The sequence below is a fragment of the Neofelis nebulosa genome, chromosome 3 (genome assembly GCF_028018385.1).
Source record: "Neofelis nebulosa isolate mNeoNeb1 chromosome 3, mNeoNeb1.pri, whole genome shotgun sequence".
NCBI classification, from domain to species: Eukaryota; Metazoa; Chordata; class Mammalia; order Carnivora; family Felidae; genus Neofelis; species Neofelis nebulosa.
Window position 1 is genome coordinate 51,416,198 of NC_080784.1, and position 19,372 is coordinate 51,435,569.

The 19,372-nt window shown below is 39.0% G+C and overlaps 1 protein-coding gene across 3 annotated transcripts in view; it reads left to right on the plus strand.

The window, feature by feature from the left end:
* The window catches only part of EXTL3 (exostosin like glycosyltransferase 3), a 137,217-nt gene that overhangs the window by 89,996 nt on the left and 27,849 nt on the right, over positions 1 to 19,372 (plus strand). For all 3 annotated transcript variants that reach the window (XM_058720789.1, XM_058720791.1, XM_058720788.1), the window contains 2 exons: positions 7,219 to 7,317; positions 8,877 to 11,505. In XM_058720789.1, the coding sequence (XP_058576772.1) occupies positions 9,358 to 11,505 (2,148 nt within the window). In that variant the 5' untranslated portion in view covers positions 7,219 to 7,317; positions 8,877 to 9,357. The remainder of the gene's footprint in view (positions 1 to 7,218; positions 7,318 to 8,876; positions 11,506 to 19,372) is intronic.

Genomic DNA, 19,372 nt, shown 5'->3' on the forward strand with positions numbered 1-19,372 from the left:
CAACTCTGGAGATTGCTTCTTATCAGTGTTTCATTGACATTTATTTCTAGATCCTAATAACTTCATTGCCATTTTCCAGAGAATGACAGAGGAGACTCTGGGTTTTTTTTTTTTTCTTTTGTGCTTGCAATAATTTAATTAGCTGTTTAGGAAAGAACGTTTATGCTCCTGGACATTGATGACAGTTTTGCTTTATTCCAATAAAAGAGATGGAACTTAATTGGAAGAAATTCTTTTGAATCATTATTGAATTATTGGTTCCCATTAGAACTTTTGTTTTTTTTTCCTACCTGTGTTCATATAAGTTGGTAGCACTAGCAGTATTAGATTAAGTGTAGCCAGTCTCCAGATGACATTTAAAAAAACATTTTGTTTAGACTCTGTGTAATGTATTTGAAGGTTCTAAATGTAAAAATATTACAAACATGTAAATGCAGACTATAGTGTAATAAATCCCCATGTATCCCCATCATTCAGTGTCAACAGCAGTTAGCTCACGGCTAATCTTGTTTCATCTATACTTCTAAACACTCTTCACCACCCTCATTCATCCTGTTTACTTTTTTTTTTTTTTTCAACGTTTTTTATTTATTTTTGGGACAGAGAGAGACAGAGCATGAACGGGGGAGGGGCAGAGAGAGAGGGAGACACAGAATCGGAAACAGGCTCCAGGCTCCGAGCCATCAGCCCAGAGCCTGACGCGGGGCTCGAACTCACAGACCGCGAGATCGTGACCTGGCTGAAGTCGGACGCTTAACCGACTGCGCCACCCAGGCGCCCCCATCCTGTTTACTTTTAAGCAAATTCCAGATAAATTGTTTTCTCTGTAAAAATCTCAGTATATACTTCTAAAAGGTAGGAACTTTTTTTTTTTTTTTTTTTTAACATTTCATTGTTTTGGTTTATTCCCTCTTCTTAGAGCACACAAATAGGTAACTATATATCTGGATGATTTGTCTTCAAGAGTGTTAATTTATGCCTCTTGTTACAGTGTAATTATTGATAGCATCCCTTTTCACTTAAAGGGGTGTCTCTGTTTGAATGTTAAATTCTATGGTGATTGATATTGAGCATCTATCTTTTCATGTGTCTGTTGGCCATCTGTATGTCTTCTTTGGAAAACTGTTCATTTATTCTCATTTTTTAATTGGACTGTCTGTTACCTTTTACTTTTGTTGATTGCTTCATTTACTATGCATAAGATTTTTATTTTGATGTAGTCCCAATAGTTTATTTTTGCTTTTATTTCCCTTGCCTCAGGAGATGTATCTAGAAAAATGTTGCAACAGCCAATGACAGAGACCTTATTGCCTGTGCTCTCTTCTAGGATTTTTATTGTTTCAGGTCTCACATTTAGGTCATTCATTAATCCATTTTGAGTTTATTTTTGTGTTTGGTATAAGGAAATGATCCAGTTTCATTAAAAAAAATTTTTTTTTTAATCTTTATTTTTGAGAGAGAGACAGAGTCTGAATGGGCAGGGAAGGAGACACAGAATCTGAAGCAGGCTCCAGGTTCTGAGGTGTCAGCACAGAGACTGATGCGGGACTTAAACTCACGAACCGTGAGATCATGACCTGAGCCAAAGTCAGATGCTTAACTGACTGAGCCACACAGACACCCCTCCAGTTTCATATTTTGCATATAGCTATCCAGTTTTCCCAACACCATTTGTTGAAGAGACTTTTTCCCATTAGATATTCTTTCCTGCTTTGTTGAAGATTAGTTGACCATGTAGTTGTGGGTTCATTTCTGGGTTTTCTATTCTGTTCCATTGATCTAGGTGTCTGTTTTTGTGTGAGTACCATACTGTTTTGATTACTACAGCTTTGTAATGTAACTTGAAGTCTGGAATTGTGATACCTCCAGCTTTGTTTTTCTTTTTCAAAGTTGCTTTGGCAATTCTGGGTCTTTTGTGTTTCCATATAAATTTTAGGATTGTTTGTTCTAGCTTTGTGAAAAATGGTGTTGGTATTTTGATAGAAATTACATTAAATGTGTGGATTGCTTTGGGTAGTATAGACATTTTAATAATATTCTTCTCTATGAGCAGGGAATATCTTTCCATTTCTTTATGTCATTTTCAGTTTCTTTCACCAGTGTTTTATAGTTTTCAGAGTACAAGTCTTTCACTTCTTTGGTTAGGTTTATTCCTAGGTATTTTACTAATTTTGGTGCAGTTGGAAATGGGATTGTTTTCTTAATTTCTCTTTCTGTTGCTTTATTATTGGTGTATAGAAATGCAACAGATTTCTGTACCTTGATTTTGTATCTTGTGACTTTACTGAACTCATTTATTGGTTCTTGTAGAATTTTTAGGGTTTTCTGTATCGTGTCATCTGAAAATAGTGAGTTTTACTTCTTCCTTACCAATTTGGATGTCTTTTATTTCTTTATGTTGTCTGATTGCTCTGGCTAGGATTTCCAGTACTCTGTTGAATAAAAATGGTGAGAGTGCACATCCTTGTGTTGTTCTTGACCTTAGGGGAAAAGCTCTCAGTTTTTCCCCATTGAATATGATATTCACTGTAGTTTTTTCATATATGGCCTTTATTATGGTGAGGTATGTTCCCTCTAAACCTACTTTGTTGAACTTTTATCATTCATAGGTATTGTACTTTGTCAAATATTTTTTCTGTGTCTATTGGGATGATCATATGGTTTTTATCTGTTTTCTTATTTATGTGATGTATAACATTGATTTGCAGAGACTAAGCCACCCTTGTATACTGGAATAAATCCCACTTGATCATGGTGAATGATTTTTTTTAATGTATTGTTGGATTCTATTTACTAGTATTTTATTGGGGATTTTTGCATCAATATTCATCAAAGATATTGGCCTGTAGTTCTCTTTTTTTTGTGGTGTCTTTATCTGGTTTTGGTATCAGGGTAATGCTGGCCTCATACAATTAATTTGGAAGTTTTCCTTCCTCTTCTACTTTTTGGAATAGTTTGAGAATAATGGGTATTAACTCTTCTTTAAATGTTTGGTAGAATTTGCCTATGAAGCTGTCTGGTTGTGGACTTTTCATTCTTTGAGGTTTTTTTTTTTCTTTTTTAGATTACTGATTCAGTCTCCTTGCTGCTAATAGGTCTATTCAAATTTTCTATTCCTATCTCAGTTTTGGTAGGTTATTTGTTTCTAGGATTTTATCCCTTTCTTCTAGGTTGTCTAATTTGTTGGCATTAGGTTTTCATAATATTCTCTTGAAATTATTTGTATTTCTGTGGTGTTGGTTGTTATGTCTCCTCTTTCCATTTATAATTTTATTTGAGTCCTCTCTTTGTTTTTTGATGAGTCTGGCTAGAGGTTTATGAATTTTGTTGATCTTTTCGAAGAACCAGCTGCTGGTTTATTTATCTCTTCTACTGTTTTTTTGTTTCTCTATCATTTATTTCTGCTCTAATCTTTATTGTCTCCTGTTGTTTGGGGGGTTTGTTTGTTCTTTTTCTAGCTCCTTTAGATCTAAGGTTAGGTTGTTACCTGTATTGCTGTAAACTTCTCTCTCAGAACTGCTTTTGCTGCATCCCAAAGGTTTGGGACCCTTGTGTTTTCATTTTCATTTGTTTCCATGTACTTTTTGATTTCTTCTTTGCACTCTTGGTTGACCCATTCATTGATTAGTAGCATGTTATTTACCCTCCATGTATTTGTGTTCTTTCCAGATTTTTTTTTTTTTATGTGTGTGTGTTTGATTTCTAGTTTCATACTGTTGTGGTCAGAAAATATGCATGGTATGACTTCGATCTTTTCGAATTTGTTGAGATCTGTTTTGTGGCCTAATATGTGGTCTGTTTTGGAGAATGTTCCGTGTGCACTTTGAAAGAATATGTATTCTACTGTTTTAGGATGGAATGTTCTAATATAGCTATTAAATCCACCTGATCCAATGTGTCATTCAAAGCCATTTTTTCCTTGTTGATTTTCTGATTGGATGATCTGTCAACTGATATAAGTGTCGGGTTAAGTCCCCTATTATTATTGGGGCACCTGGCTGTCTCAGTTGGTAAAGCATGTGACCCTTGGTCTCAGGGTTGTGAGTTCAAGCCCCACATTGGGCACAGAGCTTGCTTTAAAAATAAATAAATAGAGGGGCACCTGGGTGGCTCAGCTGGTTAAGTGTCCAACATCGCCCAGGTCATGATCTCATGGTTCATGAGTTCAAGCCCTGTGTGGGCTTTGTGCTGATGGCTCAGAACCTGGAGTCTGCTTAAGATTCTGTGTCTCCCTCTCTCTCTGCCCCTCCCTTACTCACGTTCTGTCTCTCTCTCAAAAAATAAATAAACGTTAAAAAAATAAATAAAAAAAGATAACTAGATAGATAAATAAGTAAAGTCCCCTACTATTATTGTATTACTGTTGACTAGTTCCTTCATGTTTGTTATAAAATGTTTTATGTATTTGGGTGCTTTCATGTTGGGTGCATAAATATTTATAATGTTATATCATCCTGTTGGATTGTCTCCTTTATTATTATGTAGTGACCTTCTTTGTCTCTTGTTAACAGTCTTTGTTTTAAAATCTGTTTTGTGTGATATGAATACTACTCTGGCTTTCTTTTGACATCCATTTGCATGATAAATATTTTTCCATTCCTTCACTTTCAGTCTGCACGTGTCTAGGTCTAAAATGCATCTCATGTAAGCAGCATATAGGTGGGTCTTGTTTTTTAATTCATCCTGTCACCTATGTCTTGTGACTGGAACATTTAGTCCATTTACATTCAAGGTAATTATTGATAGATAGGTATTTATTGCCATTTTATTCCTTGTTCTGCAGTTATTTTTGAAGTTTTTCTCTGATTTGTTCTTCTCTTTCCCTCTCATGGTTTACTAGTTTTCTTTAGTGATATATTTGGATTCCTTTTTATTATTTGCATATCTATTAGTAGTTTTTTGTTGTGGTTACCATTAGATTTATATATAACATCTGCATATAACAGTGTATATTAAGTTGATGGTTGTTTAAGTTTGAACTCATTCTTTACTCCTCCTCCATACATTTTAGGTATATGGTGTTATATATCCTTTTACTTTGTGAGTTCCTTAACTGTTTTTTTACAGAAATATTCATTTTTTTTCTCTTTTGTTTCCTACTTTCATACTATCACTGTTGATATTTCCTTTCTACTCAGAGTCCTCTTTAATATTTCTTGCAGGGCTGGTTTAATGGTCACAGACTCCTTTATTTTTTTGTTTGTCTGGGAAACTTTATCTTTCCTCTATTTTGAATGATAGCTTTGCTGGATAGCATATTCTTGTCTGTAGATTTCTCCCATTTGGCACTCTGAATATGTCATGCCACTCCCTTTTGGCTTTCAGAGTTTCTGCTGAAAACCCACTGATAGGCTTATGTGGTTTCCTTTGTATGTAACTGCCTTCTTTTGTTTCTTTAAACGTGTTTTCTTTATCACTACCTTTTGCCATTCTAATTACAATATCTCTTGGTGTGGATTGCCTTCTGTTGATTTTGTTGGGGGTTCTCTATACTTACTGGATCTGGATATCTGTTTCCTCCCCCATATTAGGGAAGTTTTAAGCTGTTATTTCTTCAAATAAATTTTTTGCCCCCTTTCTCTCTCTTCTTCTTTTGGGACTACTGTAATACCAATGGTATTATGTTTGATGGAGTCACTGAATTCCTTAAGTCTGTTCTTGTTTTGTGTAGTTTTCTTTTCTCTCTTTTGTTCATCTTGATTACTTTCTATTACTCTGTCTTCTATGTCATTAATTTGTTCCTCTGGTTCTTCCAACCTGCTGTTCATTCCATCAAGTGTGTTTTTAATTTCATTTATTGAGCCCTTTATCTCTGCTGTGTTATTCCTTATCTCTGTGTTAATGGTCTCAGTGATGCTTTCCACTCTTTTCTCAAGTCCAGCTAGTATCTTTAGGATCATTACTTTAGATTCTCTGTCAGGCATGTTACTTATATCTGTTTCACTTATATCTCTGGCTGTGGCTTTCTCCTCTTCTTTCATTTGGGACAAATACCTCTGTCTTCTTATTTTTTCTAATTCTCTGGTCCTGTTTCTCTATGTTAGGAAAGTCAGGTATGTCTCCTGTTCTTGAGGGTAATGGCCTTATGAAGGAGAGATCTAGTAGTGCCCTGCAGTGTGGTGTCCCGTGTTCCCCAGGGCCTAGCACTTCAGAGAGTGTCTTCAGTGTGTGCTGCATGTGCTCTGCTATTGTGTTCTGGTCGCTTTATCCTTCAGGCCAGTTGTCTGCAGAGGCTTTCTTTGTCTGTAGTGAGCAGTGTTTCATCCCTGGCCTGAATGTGGTGAGTTCTAACTAGATGTGCTCTGGTCTGCTTATGAAATGAGACCTGTTACCACTATTGCCTGAACCAAGGCCCTGCAAAACTCCCAGGTTGGAAGATGTGGTGTGGGCAGGGGGTTATGCCAGTCTCCTGGGGTAGGGGTCCTGCTGAGCTGGGATTGAGGGCAGTTCCACCTGAGCTTGAGGGGTTGGGGGCTTGGTGTAAGCAAGTTAGGTAGGGAGTGTCAGCGGTGTGCTGGTTCCTGCAGGTGACTCTGTGCTTATGCTGAGGTGCAGGGGAGAGAAGTGGTGCAGGTCAGTTCCATTGTTCCCAGAGAGGTCTCTCTGCAAATACTACCCAGGCTCTAGGATGAGCAGGTAACCTCCCCACTGTGTGCTCCAGGTGCTCTTCAGATTGATGTTTCTACTGAAAGTCCACTGACTGTGCCCTGCCTTCTCTCTAGGAATAGTCCCAATGCCCTTTGGCCTCTCCCTTAGTCTGTACCCTCCCACCATCCCCCAGCCCCCCCCCCCCCCCCCCGCCCCGTTAAAACTCCAGGCTTTAAGCCCCACCAATTGCAAGAATTCATGACATTCGGCCCCTCTCGCTTTCCGAGCCAATTGCTATGGGAATTTGTGTTCCCTGTGTCCTGGTCTCTCTTGCCCTTCTGTGGCTCCCCACCCACCACAGTGGCCAGGATCCATTTCTCTCACAAACCATGTGTCCACTCTTCCTGCCTTCTCTACCTTTAGTTGTAGAGTTTGTTCTTCCAGCCTTTAGGTTTATTTCTGAGGTATTGAGGATGATTTGGTAGTTATCTAGTTGTGTTCATGGGACGAGGCGAGCCTGGGGTCCTCGTACTCCCCCAGCATCTTCCCCTTCAGTAAATACATTCTTTAATAATGCCTTTAGTATTGAGTATCTTTCTAATAGCATGTCACTTTTCTATTTTCTATCAGGAGAGCAAACCCTGGACCTGGAGCTCACTATTTTAAGAAATTATATACTGAAGTAAAATGCTGCATGAGTTAGAGAAAGGAAGGATCCAGAAACATATGGTAAGGAGGGAATGAATCAACTGAATTTCCTTGATTATGCATTCCTTTTTTTCTTCCACTTAATTCTTTCTTTGTTATAATTTGTTTGTAAGGTGTAGAGAATATTCTTTTGAAAACAGGAAGAGAAATGTTTAACATTTGATTTAAAAGGATAATGCTTTAGAAATATTGACTTACATTTTCTGGGATATTTGGTTAGTTGTTAATTATCCAACTTTTGATCCTCCAAGTTTAAGCTTTTTTGTGATCAATAGTTTTTGTTTTTTGTTGTCGTTATTCTCTTATTCTGCTTACTCAAGCCTTTTATTAACATTGGCAACTTTTTTTATTTAAAGGAGAGGTGATTCTATCCCAAGTTTAATAATTTTACACCTCTAACAAGCATAGAAGCTAGAGAGAAGATTGAGCACCTGTGATGTGCTACTTATACTACCCTGTAGTAGTGTCCTTGCTGTTTGTTTATATTTTATCTCTTAGGTTAAAGGAGGTTCCACAAGGTTGAAGATTATTTTGCATTCTCGCTTCTCCTGTAGTTATACTGAGCATGTTTTAGACATGTTAAGAGTATGGTAAATACTTTCTGGAGGAAATAAATGAAAGGAATTGGGAATATTCTTTGGCGCAGAATATTATGAATTCAGTTCTAGATATGTTGAGTTCAAGATGAAAGCAAGTGAAGAGCTTTTGTAGCCTGTGATAGTAAAGTTGGTAAATGAACAGGAGTGAGAATGTTGTTTCAAGATTTATTAGCTGAAAGTACTCTCACATTCTCTGTCCTTTCTTGTCATAGCAACACAATATATTGTTTCTGTCTCAGTATACTTATCTCCATTTGGGGAGATTAGGAAACTGAGGTATAAGGTTTGAAAGCAAATCTGTCTCCAAAGGAGAAGAAATAATGCCCCTCATTTCTAAGTATAGTAGTCTTTCTGAAAGACCAAGTTACTATTTATATTTTAAAGAGGAATACTTGATGTCTGCTAGCATAAGATAAATGAGAAGCAAACTAGGAAATACATTTTGTCTCTGGATTAATGCACCTACTACTGGGTAAAGATCAAAAGAGTTCTCTTCCATTAATTTCAACTCTGACTGTAAAGCCTTGAGCTTTTCAGAGTCTTTTTTTTTTTTAAGTGATTCAAAAGGAGGCTCATGTTAGGAATGAACATGACTATCAAGGCTGGACAGGATGGTGTTACTTTCCATTTAGAATAACAAATTGTCGCATACATCTTTGCCCTCTGTTAAATGTTGTTGATCTTCATTTCATAGAGCTCTAATTCTGCCCTGTATCTTGTTAAATTGGAGGACAGGGTGTGTCTATGTGTATATAAAAACTGAAGTTGTTTTTGGACGCTTACCCATTTCTTATTAGCCATACTGTAAAATATCCATACTAAGACAACCTGAACCGAACTTAAAATGTTCTGTGAGACACACATCAGTGTTGCAACTATTATTTTACCTTTTCAGATTTAAGCATTTTCTAGAAACTGGGGAAGGGTGGGGTTGTCGCACATAATCTTTTCAAGACTTACATGGTTCTCTTTTTTTTGCAGGCCTCATTGTTGGCAAGGACATCGATAAGAGGCTGACATTCATTTCTGTTCTAACCAGCTACTTTATAACTGTGAATAGTAACTATGCATATTTGTTGCTCAGCAAAACCAAGGAACAAGAGCTATGGCAGTTGAAAAAGTCTGTCTGATTCCAGGGTATTTTTCCTGGGTTTCATCATCAGGGACCTTCTCCTTTTCATCTCATCAACAATGTGGTACCTTTTACCATTCAGTAAAGATTAAGGACATGTTCTTTGGTCAGCAACCAGAACTTAAAATCTGCTGGAATAAGGTCAGAGACCATTTCAATTACAGCTGAGGAAAATGAAATTTCCATTTTATTTGGTGCCTTGTACAGGGAGCACACTAACTCTTAACAGAAAGGTCTGAGTGAAAAGAGATTGAGTTCGTCTAATAGAAACTCATGGTTATGGCGAGTGACCCAACGTGATTAGAGGGGGCAAGAGCCACACAGGAACTCATGACGGGCTATACCATGTTGCGGAATGGGGGAGTGGGGAATGGAGGTCAAACCTGTATGTTACGGTGGTCCAACCGGATCCGACTCACGTGGCTCAGTTTCACGCTCTTCATCATTCTGGTTTTCTTCCCCCTTATTGCTCACTATTATCTCACCACTCTGGATGAGGCTGATGAGGCAGGCAAGCGGATTTTTGGCCCAAGGGCTGGTAATGAACTATGCGAGGTAAAGCATGTGCTGGATCTTTGCCGGATTCGTGAGTCTGTAAGCGAAGAGCTCTTGCAGCTGGAAGCCAAGCGGCAAGAGCTGAACAGTGAAATTGCCAAGCTGAATCTGAAGATTGAAGCCTGTAAGAAGAGCATTGAGAATGCCAAGCAGGACTTGCTTCAGCTCAAGAATGTCATTAGCCAGACTGAGCATTCTTACAAAGAGCTGATGGCTCAAAATCAGCCCAAACTTTCTTTGCCTATCCGATTGCTTCCAGAGAAGGACGATGCCGGTCTTCCTCCCCCAAAGATCATACGGGGATGCCGGCTGCACAATTGTTTCGATTATTCTCGCTGTCCTCTCACCTCTGGTTTTCCAGTCTATGTATATGACAGTGACCAGTTTGCCTTTGGCAGCTACCTGGATCCTTTGGTCAAGCAGGCTTTTCAGGCTACAGCACGAGCCAGCGTTTATGTTACAGAAAATGCGGACATTGCCTGCCTTTATGTGATATTAGTGGGAGAAATACAGGAGCCAGTAGTGCTTCGGCCTGCTGAACTTGAGAAGCAGCTCTATTCTCTACCACATTGGCGGACAGATGGACACAACCATGTCATCATCAATCTGTCGCGGAAGTCAGATACACAGAATTTACTATATAATGTCAGTACAGGCCGGGCCATGGTGGCCCAGTCTACTTTCTATGCTGCCCAGTACAGACCTGGATTTGACTTGGTAGTGTCACCACTAGTCCATGCCATGTCAGAGCCCAACTTCATGGAAATCCCACCACAGGTGCCAGTTAAGCGGAAATATCTTTTCACCTTCCAGGGTGAGAAGATTGAATCACTGAGATCCAGCCTTCAGGAGGCCCGCTCCTTTGAAGAAGAAATGGAGGGTGACCCTCCAGCCGACTATGATGATCGTATCATTGCCACCTTAAAGGCTGTACAGGACAGCAAGCTAGATCAGGTCCTGGTAGAATTTACCTGCAAAAACCAGCCTAAACCCAGTCTGCCTACTGAGTGGGCACTGTGTGGGGAGCGTGAGGACCGCTTGGAATTACTGAAGCTTTCCACCTTTGCCCTCATTATCACTCCTGGGGACCCTCACTTGGTTATTTCATCTGGGTGTGCAACACGGCTCTTTGAAGCCCTGGAAGTTGGTGCTGTCCCAGTTGTGCTGGGGGAGCAAGTCCAGCTTCCCTACCAGGACATGCTGCAGTGGAATGAGGCAGCCCTGGTGGTGCCCAAGCCACGTGTTACCGAGGTTCATTTTCTGTTACGAAGCCTCTCAGATAGTGATCTGCTGGCTATGAGGCGGCAAGGCCGCTTTCTCTGGGAGACGTACTTCTCAACCGCTGACAGTATTTTTAATACCGTGCTGGCTATGATTAGGACTCGCATACAGATCCCAGCTGCTCCCATCCGGGAAGAGGCGGCAGCTGAGATCCCCCATCGTTCAGGCAAGGCGGCTGGAACGGACCCTAACATGGCCGACAATGGGGATCTGGACCTGGGGCCAGTGGAAACGGAGCCGCCTTATGCCTCACCCAAATACCTCCGCAACTTTACTTTGACTGTCACTGATTTTTACCGCAGCTGGAACTCTGCTCCAGGGCCTTTCCATCTGTTCCCCCACACACCCTTTGACCCTGTGTTGCCCTCAGAGGCCAAATTCTTGGGCTCAGGGACTGGATTTCGGCCTATTGGTGGTGGAGCTGGGGGTTCTGGCAAGGAGTTTCAGGCGGCACTTGGAGGCAACGTTCCACGAGAGCAGTTCACGGTGGTGATGTTGACTTATGAGAGGGAGGAAGTGCTTATGAACTCTTTAGAGAGACTGAATGGCCTCCCTTACCTGAACAAGGTCGTGGTGGTATGGAATTCTCCCAAGCTACCGTCAGAGGACCTTCTGTGGCCCGACATTGGCGTCCCTATTATGGTAATAGAAAAAAGCAGTTTGTTTTACTGCATGAGATAGCATTTTACTCCTTAATTCTTTTTCCAAATATATATAAAGTGTATCTTTATAGATACACTTTTTCCCCCCCATACAGATTTCCTTTCCCCATGGAATTTCTGCTTGCTTCTTTTTCAGTCCTTTCAGGCCTTGCCAGTTCCATTTCTGCTACTCACTTCCTCTAAATCTCCTAAGACTCTCCAAAACTGAAATCCATACTGGCCTCATGAAGGTTTACAAAAGCCCTTCAGTTACCCCATTGATGTTTTCTGTGTCATAACAAACATGTTGATGAGAACGATGATGACAGAGCTATTAGTAAGCACCTGTGATTTCAGGGTTTATAGAATTTAGGATTTATAGAACTTACATTGTTATGGTCTCTTCACTTTATGTCTATGGAAACTAAGGCTTCGAGAGATTAACTGTTCTGCCCAAGGTCATGATTAATAAAGGACAAGCTGAGCTTTAGTGTCTGATTCCAAAAGCTGCATTTTTAATCACCTCCCTGTTTTAGCAGGAAGACCCATTTCTTTATCAGGATATTACAGAAGTCTTTTGAAGGATTAGAGTTGGGGGTTTGAAATATTTGGGAGTGGGAGATCCTGCACCTTTTCTATGGTCTCTTACAGGTTTTTTCTCAGATTCTTTACTTTATCTGTTGACTTGGATGCTGTATTTTACAGGAAAAATAATAATCTGTTATGTAGAATAGGGCTTTATCTGAGTACTTTGTTTATCCACCTTCTGACATAAATTTGGCCTTAGCAGATTACCCATTTATCTTAAATGTGAGGCCTTAGAGCAAGTCATAAGCAAACAAAGTTCCAACTACTTACCCCGTGGCATAGACTTTCCAGAAAAAGGTAGCAAAGATAGGCAAAAGTTCTGGTGGGCCATCCATTGCCAAAAGCTTGCTTAAGAAAATTAGTGTAATTTTTAGGAAGAACTTGTCTGAAGGGGAATGTTTGGACTAGACCAGTGTTTTGAAAATTTATATCAAGAAACTAATTCATGTGAAGTATTTTCTAAACAGCAGCATAGTATAATGTTAGGGCAGTATGAGTTTTGGATTAATATAGACCTGGGATTAAGTAGTCCTTTTGGATCTTTGATGAGTTAATTAACTTCTTTGACTTATGGATTAAACAGAAAAATAAAATAATACAAGTAAGGAATCTAGAAAGGTGCCTAATAATTTTTTGATTCCTACTTACCCTTTCACGTCCAAGAAGATGGGAGGCAGTATGGATATCTGTCTATGTTGTGGACAGGGTTAACTCACTTCACTGATAAAGGCTTCTTGTATCCTCTGCATAACAGCTCTTATTACTTGCTTTCTCCTGTACAAATCTTTAAAATTGTCTTTCTTATTACTGCTGCTATGTGCTTACCACCACTGCTCATCTTTTCTTTTCTTTTATTTAGTTGAATTTATACTCTGAGGCTCTTCAAAGACTGTGTATTTTTCTAAAAACTTTTGATCCCAGAATTTATCTTGTATATTAAGAAAAGTGTTATAAATAGGGAGATTTCTTTATAAGATTTCTTTCCAAATAAATTTCACTTTTTTCTTTCTCAGTTACAGCTTCTTAAATGTCATTGAAATTAAAAAGAAAAAAAGCATTTGTTCTGTGAAAGGTGGATGCTGCTCAAATAGAATAATAAAGCAGCCTTTGTTTTCCTTTTTTTCCTGAGTTTTCTTTGAATTTGATAGGGATGTAGAGAAGCTGATGCCACCCTGTTAACAATGACTGAAATTAGTTAGAGAACTTACCAGAACTAATCCTCTCTTTTAGCTCTGGTGGGAAATAAGTACTCTTTGATTACTGGGCAGCTCATTGCAATAATACAATGCCTAGTTGGAAAGTGCCAGAAACTTTCCAAATGGGGGGCCATTCTGAATAGCTTGCCCATACTCATGATACCAGTTTTTTTCCTAGTTCTTCTGAAAAAGAGGAAACATTTTTAAGCTGGAGAATTCACTGTATTCTCTAAATATTTTGTCTGTTCTTTCTGTTTAAGAGAGGCAGGTTTTTTGGGGGGCAGTGGTTGAATTGCTGACCTCTTGGGCACAGAGCCAACACTACCAGGTATCAATACTAGGAGGGACTCGCAGCTCTCTCTCTCCCCTATGGAGAAATGGCACCGTTATGAGACGTTGCAGAGTAGTTTTCCTACCCAGGATGCAGATGTACCCAATTCATTATGTTATAATTAACGGGTCTTTATAAAATTAGCAGTAGGGTGGTTCCCAGGCAATCTGTCAGATTCCAATCCTTAAGGGAAAATGATTTCAAATCAGCATATTTGAATTAATCTAGGAACCCACACGTATCATTTCAGAAATTGAGGGGCAATTTGTGCTTCCCTTGTGCTCAGGTTCTCACCTAAGCATTAGGCATAAATGGTAAATATTTGTGGGCTATGAAATGTATTGAGCACTAGGTTTTTGAGTAGAGAGGGATTGTCTTAGGGGTGCCTTCTGGGATTTGTCAAATTCCTCATACTGTCTATTATTTAGATGACAAAGGGGAAACTACATTGGATCCGGCTTAAAGCAGATGTGATCTTTACCACCATCCTTTGACACTCTTGCCCCAAAAGATTTAATTCTCTTCAGTTCAAATGGGAAAGGGCCTGGGCAAGGTGACTAGACTCCACCCAGAGAGATGGGGCAAGTGCCACTAGTTGAAGTAGCTGACTCGTCAGAATGGGGTGGGGCTGCTGAACAGAGGTGGTGGTGGTGGGTGACTGCTCTGTCTCTTGCCTGTTTTGTAAACAGTTGAATCAGGTTCATTAGCTCTGGGAGCTTAATAACTAAGAATGTCTAATGGAAGTGGAGAGTAGTATTAATTTTTTTTTTAATTTTAGAGAGAGAGAGGGAGTGCAAGTGGGAGAGAATGGCAGAGGGAGAGAGAGAGAATCTCAAGCAGGCTCCACACTGAGTGCAGAGCCCGATGTAGGGCTCAGTCTCAGGAACTGTGAGAACATGACCTGAGCCAAAATCAAGTCTGACACTCAATGGACCCAGCCATCCAGGTGCCCTGTGTGGGGAATAAGTATTATGTCAAAGGATTTGAAAGCTAGTCCTTTGAGAAAAACTCCCTACTGGGTTGGGGACCACCACTTTCATGCGTCTTAAAGATGTTCCACTGTTTTCAGGTCTCCCTTGTTTCTGATGGTATGTCAGTGGTCTTCAAATTTTTGTTTTCCTATATGGAACATGTTCTTTTCCTCTGGCTGCTTTCAGGACTTTATATTTAGTTTTCAGTGCTTTGAGTATGATATGCCTTGGCATGGTTTTCTTCTGTTTGTGTTCTGACTGGGGTTCACTAAGCTTCTTAAATCTGTCAATTTATTTTTTCTTCATATATTGGAAAATTTTTATGTCATTATCTATTCAGGTATATTTCTCTGCCCCATTCTTTTCCTCCTCTCCTTTGGGGGCTTCATTATATGTATATTAGACATTTAAAAATATTTATTTATTTTGAGAGAGTGAGACAGCATGCATACGCATGCTGGGGAGAGGCAGAGGGAGGGAGGGAGGGAGGGAGGGAGGGAGAGAGAGAGAGAGAGAGAGAGAGAGAGAGAGAGAGAGAGAGAATGAATGAATGAATGAATCCCGAGCAGGCTTTGCACTGTCGGTGCAGAGTCCAATGTGGGGCTTGATCTCATGAATTATGAGATGATAACCTGAACTGAAATCAAGAGTCAGATGTTCAATCGACTGAGCCACCCAGATGCCCTGTGAATATTAGACATTTTGATTCCATCCCACAGTTCTTAGTGTCTCTATTCATTTTTTTAATCTTTTTTTCTGTTCTGCAATTTTGATAATTTCTCTTGATTTATCATCATGTTCACAAACTTTTGTGTCATCTCTACACTTAAGCTCATCCAGTCAATTTTAAATTGCAAATATTATATTTTCCAGTTCCAGAATATCCATGTTTTTAAAGTAATAGTTTCCATTTCCCTGATGAGATTTCCTCCCTTTTTTTTTTTTCCATTCTGAGTACATTTTATTGAGCATAGTTATAATAGCTACTTTAACACCTTTGCTGATTCCAACATTTGGGGTTTTGCTTTCATTGATTTTTCTTTTTTCTTGAAGGTCATGTTTTTCTGGTTCTTGGTACATCGCACAGTTTTGTATTAAACTCTGTACATTGTGAATATTACATTGTGAAGACTGGATTTTGTTTTATTTCTCTGTGAAGTATTGATACTTTAGTTTTCACAGGCAGTTTATTTGGTTGGACTCAAATGGCAAGTTCCGTCTCTTGAGTGAGTGGCAACTCAAATGTTAGTTCAATCTTTTTATCTTTTATTAGTCTGCTTACAGATAGTACCAAGCATGCATGCATGCTTGGCCATGGTAAGGATTCTAGATTTTATTAGAAGTATGTTAGGATGCCATTGGAGGGTTTTGAGCAAAGGGTAATATGTGTTGGACTATGGGGAAAAGAGCAGAAGAAACAGTTCAGAGGCTATTATTGCAGGAGCCTAGGTGAGGGGTGTTGGAAACTTGGACCAGAGCAGCAGTGGTAGAGAGGGTCAGCTAAGCATATCACATCTCCCTACTAGAATCCAAGGTCTCTGTGGAAGTGTTAAGACCAGAATGTGCCCATTTTTCCAAATGAAAACTATATAGAGAGATACGAGATTGTTTTTCACTGCCATTTTCCCTCCCTCCCAGCCCTTAATAGTAAAACTGTAAAAGGAGAACCCCATTTTGGAAACCTAATGTCATGCCAGAGTAGTTATTGTCATGTCAGTCATCATGGTCAACTAAGGGAACAAGAAGGAAGACTAGAAGAGAACTCAGTGTCATTAATAATCAGGCTTGGACTTCTGCCAGTCAGGCTGTTAAAGGCTTTACTTCTGGCTAGACCTCAGGCAACAGTAGAGATAATAATAAAGGCTATTCCTTATAAAGTTGATACACATTGTTTTTTATCTGTGTCCACTCTCCTTTAAAAAATATTACTTGAGGGGTGCCTCAGTGGCTCAGTTGGTTGATTTTAGCTCAGGTCTTGATCTTAGGGTTGTAAGGTTAAGCCCTGAGTTGGGCTCTGCAAGTAATATATATGTTACATGAATAGATCAGATGATATTTTCCTAAAATGTGATTTCTAAGCAAAACTAACAGGAAAAATCTTGTCCAGTTTTTCTAGGTCTAAGATTGTACAAAGTCTGGTAGACTTCACTAGGTTTAGCATCTCTGGTTTTTTTCTTTGACATTATTTAATAACTTGGTGATTATAGCTATGGCTCTCTTTTTTCTGTTTGAGAAGAGGCTACGTGGCTGTGAAGGAGAATTCTATAAAACAGAGCTACCAGAAATCAGAAATTATAGCAAAAATTATAAATGTGTAATATAAAGGAATTGCTGAAAAGTCATGTTGCATAAATGATTTCTTAATTGCTACAAATCAATTCTTTAGGGAATGTCTCCTCCTCTTACTCTATTTGTACTCTTTACTAATTCAAAGTAAGGAATCTGAGACTGAGAGAATTTTATTGTTTTGGGTCACTCAACCAATTAATACCCAAATTAGAACTTAGGTCTTAGGACTTCTGACCATGGTCAGTGCATGTTTTTCTTTTTTACCAAATCTAAATTTCTTGAAAAGGCACAGATTACATGCACAAATAAAATGTTTACAAAGTAAAATAGGAGGAGATTGTATTAATCTTATGTGATAATAATTGCTAACAAGTTTTGAGCATTTTTGATGTGCTCGGTCAGCACTGTGTTGTCCTCTTGTTATGCATTCTCTTGTTTAAAAACTATTTATATATTTTGAGAGAAAGCAAGAGAGCATGGGCACATGAGCGGTGGAGGGGCAGAGAGCCAGGGAGAGAGAGAATTGCAAGCAGGCTTTGCACTGTCAGCGTGGAGCCTGACTCAGGGCTCCATACCAAGAACCTGTGAAATTACGACCTGAGCCGAAATCAAGAGTTGGACACTTAGCCGACTGAGCCACCCAGACACCCCTGCATTCTCTCATTTGATGGTGAACCTCTAACCTATGCTATTTGATCTACAGTTTTATAGGGATCATGTACAACTTCTTTTATGAGTTAAAACAGACTTATCTCATAACCTAAAATATAACCTAAAATCAAAACCTAAATTGTTTTTTAATACTGCATCAGACCCAGATTTAAAGTAAGTTATAAATAGAAAAGTAGTTCACTGTGTTCACCTTCTTATTCCTTTCCCTTTCTTTTCATTACCTAACTTTCCCTACTACTTAATGTTTATTGAATGAATGAGTCCCTTGAAAAATCAAGATATTTTAATGCTCCTTGGTCTCTCTCTGTTTGTTGATTACCTCTCCACCCTAGTCACCTCAAGCTGTTTCACATGGGTCCTTGTCTCAAAAGCAGGTATACAGGACTATGAGCTTCCTTTTGTACCTCATTTTCTTAATTCCTGAGCTCTGTGATGGGTTACTTCTTTTTAAAACTTTTTAAATTTTTTAAATATATTTTTTAATGTCTATTTTTGAGAGAGAGAGCGAGCATGAGCGGGGTCGGGGCAGAGAGAGAGGGAGACACAGAATCTGAAGCAGGCTCCGGGCTCTGAGCCGTCAGCACAGAGCCCGGCACGGGGCTTGAACCCGTGAAGTGTGAGATCATGACCTGAGCTGAAGTCGGAAACTCAACTGACTGAGCCCCCCAGGCGTCCTGGGTTACTTTTTTAAGTTAGAGGAAAGGGGAGGATGGAGGACAAAAGCTAATTGCTGTTTACCTTATTGCCTGTATGGTGACTTGACATAAGGCTCATTTTCAGAAATGGATTCATTACAGAAGTGTATCACACACGTGTATGTGTTGTTTGAGACTGGAGACTGTTGACTTTGGCTAGGCAAAATTTTATCTTAAGGAGAGAAAGGAGAACATTTTAAGTGTATTTAAATTGCTGAATTTAATAGGTGGCATTATGTGTTTGTATGGTGCTTTATATTTTCCACATATATTTTCTAATTTTATTACTTGTCAAGTATGTTTTACCTTTTTATGTTCCCTGTTCTTGGTCTACTTTATGACTTGGGTTCATACACTTAATTTCTTCATGCCCTATTTTTCTTGCTTCCCAACTTCAAAGACCTGCCTATGGCTAGTTGTGATCTGCTTTTATAAAAGATTCCATATTTAGGTAGTTCTTCCATTTGAATCCAAATTCCTCTGCTGCACTTCAGCAACTGTCACTTACCAAATTGTAGAAATGTTCGATTGTTGCTTGTTAATAGCAATAACTACTTACATTTCCATCCCTTACATATTAAGAGATATTGGCTATCTATTAATTGGGGATCTAACTTATGATAGCTAATTAAATATTTATGATGTAAATTGATACTTTCCTAATTAATGTGAATTTGCTGATTTCTGCCAGGATTTAGAAGCCAAATACCTTATTAGCATACTAGGAGAAAGGATCTTTGTAGAATAGTAGCTCTTTATCATTCATAAATTCCAGAATTCCTCAAGAACCAACTTAAATGTTATGTGAGGTTACTAATTATTTTTTGATCATGCATGTACTTGCATACATTTGCATACAGTAGGACTCCAGGCCATGACTGCTGTATTGTTCCATTGTGATGGGAAGAAACGTGCAGTGAGCGGAAGTCTAGGCTTTTATGAATGATGGTAGAACTAGTCAGCAGGAGCTCATGTAGCTTCCCCAGGAAGCATTGTTCATGAAACAAACAAAAAATGAATGTTGGCGTGCATGGCTCCTGACTTGGCAGTTGTAGGTTGATGGATTGTTTTGCTCTGGAATACTAGATTAAATGCTAGGAGGTTTTAGTATGTAGAATGTTATAGT